The 6,640-nt window shown below is 37.6% G+C and overlaps 2 protein-coding genes across 2 annotated transcripts in view; one reads left to right on the top strand and one right to left on the bottom strand.

The window, feature by feature from the left end:
• The window catches only part of TPHA0D00700 (uncharacterized protein), a gene marked incomplete at both ends in the record, with an annotated part of 1,590 nt that extends 774 nt beyond the window's left edge, over nt 1–816 (bottom strand). The window contains one exon of the mRNA XM_003685099.1: nt 1–816. This exon is cut by the window's left edge and continues 774 nt beyond it. Coding sequence (XP_003685147.1) covers nt 1–816 — 816 coding nt within the window.
• Nucleotides 817–4,650: 3,834 nt separating this feature from the next.
• On the top strand, nt 4,651–6,585 carry HAA1 (Haa1p; the record flags this gene model as incomplete). Its single annotated transcript, XM_003685098.1, has 1 exon — nt 4,651–6,585. One exon carries the CDS (start codon nt 4,651–4,653, stop codon nt 6,583–6,585), a length of 1,935 nt encoding a protein of 644 aa, XP_003685146.1.
• Nucleotides 6,586–6,640: the final 55 nt, after the last annotated feature.

The following is a 6,640-nucleotide window of genomic DNA, read 5'->3' as shown; positions in this document are numbered from 1 at the left end:
AATGTTGTGATTTCCGTCGTTTATAGGTGTTAGACAATCACTGACGGATAAAGAGCCAACGTCAACAATGTCAATTTTTATAGGAAGATATTCTAATTTTTCAGATTCATATATTGAATCGTCACTGTATGTGTTTTCTAAAACTTCAGGCTCGGGTTGCACTAGGCCTGGATATTCCAACACTTCAGATGCCTCGCTCTTACCTTTAAAGACAGTTTTGAACCAGTTTTTGGATCTAGTATTTCTCAACGAACCATTTACTGTGCTTGCTGTTTTCTCGACTTTACCCTGGCTATATCTTGTGTATTCTACTTCAATAATTTTAGATTTAGGAGTTTCTTCGTATTTTCTGTTACAAATTGACTCAGGAAGTACAGTGGCGTGGAAAGATTCTGTTTGGTGAGAAGAATTCTGAGACTGTTCCTTTCCACTTCTCTTATCAAATAGTCTAGTGAACCATGGAGATGGCTTTGTTATGGAAGATTTATCCGTATATAGCGAACTATCAAAGCTATCATAGCTATCGTCCACGTTAATATTTTTTTCGAACATATTTTTAAACCTGGCGCTCCATGAATTTGTGACGCTCGAAGCGTCGGAGCTGTTCGTTAAGACAATATTATTATTGAATGCACTTCTAGATTGTATAGCTTCTAGGTTTGAACCACAACGATTGTTAGTAAGATTATCAATATATTGGGATAACTCCAACTTTGCGTAATTATTTGAAGAAGAGTTATCGGAGTTGTTGTCATAGGAATAATTATCCCAGTTTGATGACATGGCAGCACTTGAAGTTTGAATAAGAACTGTCATGATTGATAGTGCTTATTGTTTGAGGTTTTTTGAAAGGTTTATAAATATAAATGTTGACTACGTAAAGTATTTCTTATATCTATAATTTTTTATGTAGAAGAACTATAATAAATAAAATAAATTTAATAAAATACACATAATAAATAAACAATACAGGAAATGTAGTGAATTAGTAACAAAAGTATAAATCAAATAAAGTCAATTGACATCCCTTATTATACCAAATATTTTTCTAATCTGGTTTTAATGACACTTGAATGCCACAAACTATTTTCATTCAAAACTAGATCAAGATAACCGTTCTTGATCAAGTTACCTGATAGTATTGGTATCCACAAAATGAGTTCTCACAGTAATTGTGCTTCCAACTTACCTTGTGGCGTTTTATGTGACAGATAGTTTGAAGGCATCCCTTTATCCAGTTGATGTCACAAAAGATTTTATGGTTAATATATAGTGAAGGTAAGGACACAATGATATGCGGAATATAGTCTCACCTTCTAGAACACACTTTAAATAGTTTATGAGTCTAGACCTATTTAGTATGGTAATAATTGGTGGCAACTGTGCAGGTTAATTTTGTGAACTCTGATTATTACAAAAAACAACGACGGACACATATTGCACCGTCAAAAGGATAGCTTACTCGAGGTAAAATTAAACTAAAAAAAACAATTCCCAAATTCACAGATATATTCTTGTTGCTTCTTTTTGTTGATATTATCCCTTTAATATATAAACAAAAGGCTGATATACACATATTCCTATCTATAAAAAATATATAAATAATGCTTAGACATACCCCCAAAATAATAACCTTGATTTGCAAAATGACATTTTTATGATACGTAGAATAACTTGACTAAGAATAAGTTTCAATCAAAGTGTCACGTAAATTACCAGAGATAGCACCTGGATTAGCATCTTGTAAACGGAAGATAGTTTTAATGACACTGACGCCTTCGACTCCTCGGGTCAAACTGTCAATCAATATTTGACTAGAAAAAAATGTCATATAGAGTACTACTTGAAAAGATAAATGACAGCAAATTGTACGAATTCGAATCAACTAAAGTTATCTTTCAGAAAATGTGTTATTACAAATTACAAATTGTTATTTACCAGAATACCAAGTGTTTTCTGTACCAAACCAAGACTTAATTGTTTTTTATTCTCGATTGGTGTAGAAGTATGTTTAATATTCAATAGAGGTGTTTATAATTTGTTAGCGCCAAGAACTCAAGTGGTTATTCGTAACCTCAGTGTCCAAGGTGATGCTCCTTTCTCTCATGTAAGTTCTTTCACTTCACTAGGACATTCTAATTAGATCTCTCTGGTCTGTTGGACCTAGATCAACGAGTCGCGCGCCCATGAGTCACCTAGGTTTATATATACATCTTATTTCAAGCTACCTTTCTGCCCAAATCGACGATGCTGTCTTGTTGGATACGTATAGCAGACCGATGGTTCTACAGTACTATTTACACATTATATCCTTGCATTGTCAGAAATCCATTTCGTTGGATTAACTCATTCGTAAATAGCATACTGGAATGATCCGTATCTGCACGCTCGCGGAACTGACTTAAGACCAACCGTCGTATGTAAAGAGACATCTACGACAACAGCCACGTTCGTTAGGCGCTAATAAGACTGACTCGCTTACACGGTCGCATATACAAAGAAGAGACTTCTTCATGCAAGATCTTGCAGTGTGATGTATCCACGACGAGAACTTGCGATACTACGAACACTCTCGCTCTCGCTCTATTCCGTGAGGTGAATGTATCTTGAGTAAAGTTTGCTCCTCACAACTTGCAGTATTCATATTCCTTTACATTATTCCCACACTCGATGTTTCTTTTGTGTCTCTGCCCTCAAGAGCTATGTGGGCATCACCACCCGCATGAGTATTCGCCCTAGTAAAGCGCGACGTTCAGTATTTCCAGAATGGGCCAGTCCGTATTATTTGGTATTGTAATATTGTTGACGTTGTTACCTATTCTTGATTTCCCGCCATTCCGAAGTAGGGGGGTAAAAGAAAGGCCACTCGACGATGGTGGGAAGGGGGGGGGTAGCACCGTGCGCTGGCAAGAATCCCTGGTACTGAACGCAACAGATGCTGTTCCCATCGCTGAGTGTGAGCCTGAGTGTGTGTCCTTGATTTATCCAAAAGAGAGGGGGCGGGCTAGAGCAGGGTTACGGTTGCCCAATAACCCCAATGTCAGGAGCTTGAATGTGCGATTTTGATCAGCACAATGGCCCGCTCTGTGGATCTTTTACTGTCCCAACCACGACAGTCGTGTTTTCTTTTTCTACGTGCTTCTTCCCAGACAGATCGGCGAGACGGCGTGTGCAGACGGCAAACCGCAAAAACAGAACAGCGTGAAGCGCCGACTTTGCTGTGCGTGCGTGTGTCTTTCCGTCGTGCATCCTTCTGTACGGCAACAGAAGCCGACTGCAACGTCGTAGGACGTGGCTTGCTTACCCAAATCGACGGTCGCTCAATGACACTGCAATGGACTGCGCTTGCCTCTGACAAGGAATCAGTGCGCGCTCCCAGTCCTGTGCGTGTGCGTGCACACGCACACACGCACGCACACGCACACACGCACGCACGGTAACAGCAACGTAGCCCGGATATGCATTGTTCACTCGCCGTTATCTCGCCGTGCTCTCTTCATTTCCTCTGCACAATGCCTGTGGGACACACTCATTGATTGTTTTCTTTTCTTTCTGACGTCTCTTATCAGATCGCTTTTCGCCACGGACAGTTGTTGGCGCCAAACAGAAAAATGATTTCATACGGTCGTCTACCGCAAGAACCACCGATTCCTAACAGGTCCCGGGCAACTTCACTGGCCGCCGTGCATGTGCGCGCTGGGCACTCTCCCTTCCTCTCGCCGCACTGCGACAGCGTCCTGGCATTGTGAACAACGAGAGAGCCGCTCACTTCATGACACAGCGGCCGAAGAGAGCATATCCAAGGCCGATGAAGGAGGCACGGAACCCGGGTAGCACCCGCTCGTGTCCTGTTTCCCATAATGCAAGGGGGAATCAAGAGGAATCGACGTAGAAAGAAGATAATGACGAAGCAAAAAAAGAAAAAAAAACAGCAACACTGCAACTGGAAAAGCACACAGTAACGCACTGAGAGACAGAGGAGCAGAGCTCCTCTGTCTCTTTGCCTGCCTCGATTAGGAAATCGATGTAACTGGAAAAGGTAAGTTATCCGCTGCATGTCTTTCTAGCCGGGAAACAGCGTGTCAGTGCCGGTCGAACATTATTTCTTTTTCGTCCATATTTTAATGTGGCAGCACTAGTCGCATTGGGCGGTACTACTCGCGTTTTACGGAACCGCTGGTGCTACTTGATAGTTGGTTTTCCGAATCCGGTCACTTTCTGGATTTTTCAAACATACAATTATTTCAAAATTAATGCAAACTAATCAAAGTCGGGAAAAAAATATATTAAAAATATATAATATATATAGAGATTGTAACGAACGACTATACTTCCAAACTCTATCCACCTTGTTTTTTCATCTCGAACACTTTTCATATCTTCGTTGCACCGATCTCGTTCATAAAGTGTCTTTGAAGTGCACCTATATCATAATTATTTGCAGAAAAGCATTTTCTGTTTCCAAGTAATTGCGAACACGTAACACACATATATACACTCACACAACGCCGCTGTGAATTTTTGTATTGAGTAATTGAAAAAAAATAGATAAGCACAATATAAAAACATTAAGTAACTCAGTACCTTCTGTTTTCTCCAAGAAAAAGTAACCAACTCCAACAGCACAAAATCATATACATATCTCAGAACATGGTATTGGTGAATGGAATAAAATACGCCTGTGAAAGGTGTATCAGGGGTCATAGAGTGACCACCTGCACGCATACAGACCAACCGCTGATGATGATAAAACCAAAAGGTAGACCTTCAACAACTTGTGACCTTTGTAAAGAACTAAGGAAAAATAAACGTATTGTCGATAAATTGCTCGAAGAAGGTAAACAATGCACTTGTGGCAGATTAAGAAAAAGATTAGAACAACAGAAGCTGAAAGATGAAGCAAAGGCAAGGTCAAAGGAACTGAAGAGGCGGAACAAACTGCTAGGCGGAGGTGAACAAGGCAATAAGTCAAATGTTAAAATCGACTTACTAAAACAACACAATGACAACACATTCGATACCACAAATTATAAGAGAAAAGATTCAGTAATCTCGGAGAGAAGAATGTCCGCACTCTCCATGAACAGTTTTACAGGAACCGGTAAAAGTATTTCAATGTTGAACAATAATCCTCATTTATTTGGTACAGACTCAAGTGTTCACTCATATAGCGATGTCAGTAGTATGAATTCTCCTACCTCCATTGACGGAGGTAATAGTTTCATCAATGGCTTCTCTAGCAGCAATCCAAATAACTTCATAAGCAATAACTCGAATTTGTTTACTAAGAATTATTCTGACTCACATTCAAATCTATTCAACGTTTTCAACTCAAATAATTATTTGGATTCAAACGTAGGCAACAATAACAATAACAATAACACAAGTCCTCAAAATAACGATAGTGTTCATGCTATATCGTCCCCGGTAAATACAAGCGGGAAAATTACAAAAGATTACCACCGAGTGAATTCTCTAGCCTCCATCTCATCTACACAATCTCAACACTACTTGGAACAAAGTTTTTCTTCTCCACAATCGCCATCATTTTATAATACTACACACATAACAAGCAACTTAACTGCTAATACTACCAATAGTAACGGTAAGAAAGATATTTCGATTTCTAGCATAATACCTACAAACTTGTCAAATATGTCTCCTGATTGGTTAAGTGGAGTTAATAATTCCGAAAATAACGACAATAACAATATGAAAAACAGTAAAAGTAACGACTATCCTAATAACAACATAGAAAACAATTTGAATGATATTAAAATTAAACAAGAACATGATTTAGACGATATGAACGGTCTATTAGATTCTATCATGAATTCTTCTGCTCTGCAAGGGATGTCAAGAGCATCTTATTTATTAAAACAAGAGAATCCGTCCAATCATAGTTTAAATAATCCTCTTATTAAACCTGAACCAAAAGATGATAATATTCTAGATTTTGATGTTACAACTGCCAATAAATTTACAGCAACTAACACTAATGAGACTAATAATAATGCAACTTTGGATAAAATAACAAATGCTCAAAAAAATTTAAATAATATGAAGAATATCACTACAAATGTAAACGACGGTGTTGGTATATTATCATTAACACCTGGATTATTAGATATGGATGCTAATAATAACTTTTCAGGTGCTAATTCATTACTTAATATACCTGGTAATGATAATGATTTCAATGCTTCCTCATTTCCTGATTCCCAATTGTTGAAGAATGACCAAGATCAATCATTACAAGAACCAAAAATAAAAAATGAAAATTACGTAATGGGCTTAGATCCTCAAGATGAGGATTTTGCAAAACATTCTGATAGCATATACTCAAGTTATAATGATATACTGAAGGGAATGGTAAATGATATGAGCAGCTCAAATAACTATTCTAATGTCAACATGGATAATTCTACTATTGATGTTTCAATGAATAGCCCTTCAAATCAATTTGGAAATGAAAATTTATTGAAAGATAAAATATTTTTAAATAACACAATGAATTCTGACCTTGATCAACAAGTGATTCAGAATGTTATAAAATCAGAATATGATGACACGTTTAATATATAGATCAATTTCATACACGAATTCATACATACATATATATATATATATATATATATAT

The sequence above is a fragment of the Tetrapisispora phaffii genome, chromosome 4 (assembly GCF_000236905.1).
Source record: "Tetrapisispora phaffii CBS 4417 chromosome 4, complete genome".
Lineage (NCBI taxonomy): Eukaryota > Fungi > Ascomycota > Saccharomycetes > Saccharomycetales > Saccharomycetaceae > Tetrapisispora > Tetrapisispora phaffii.
Note: the sequence above shows the minus strand (reverse complement) of the source record. Positions and strands in the feature narration are given on the sequence as shown.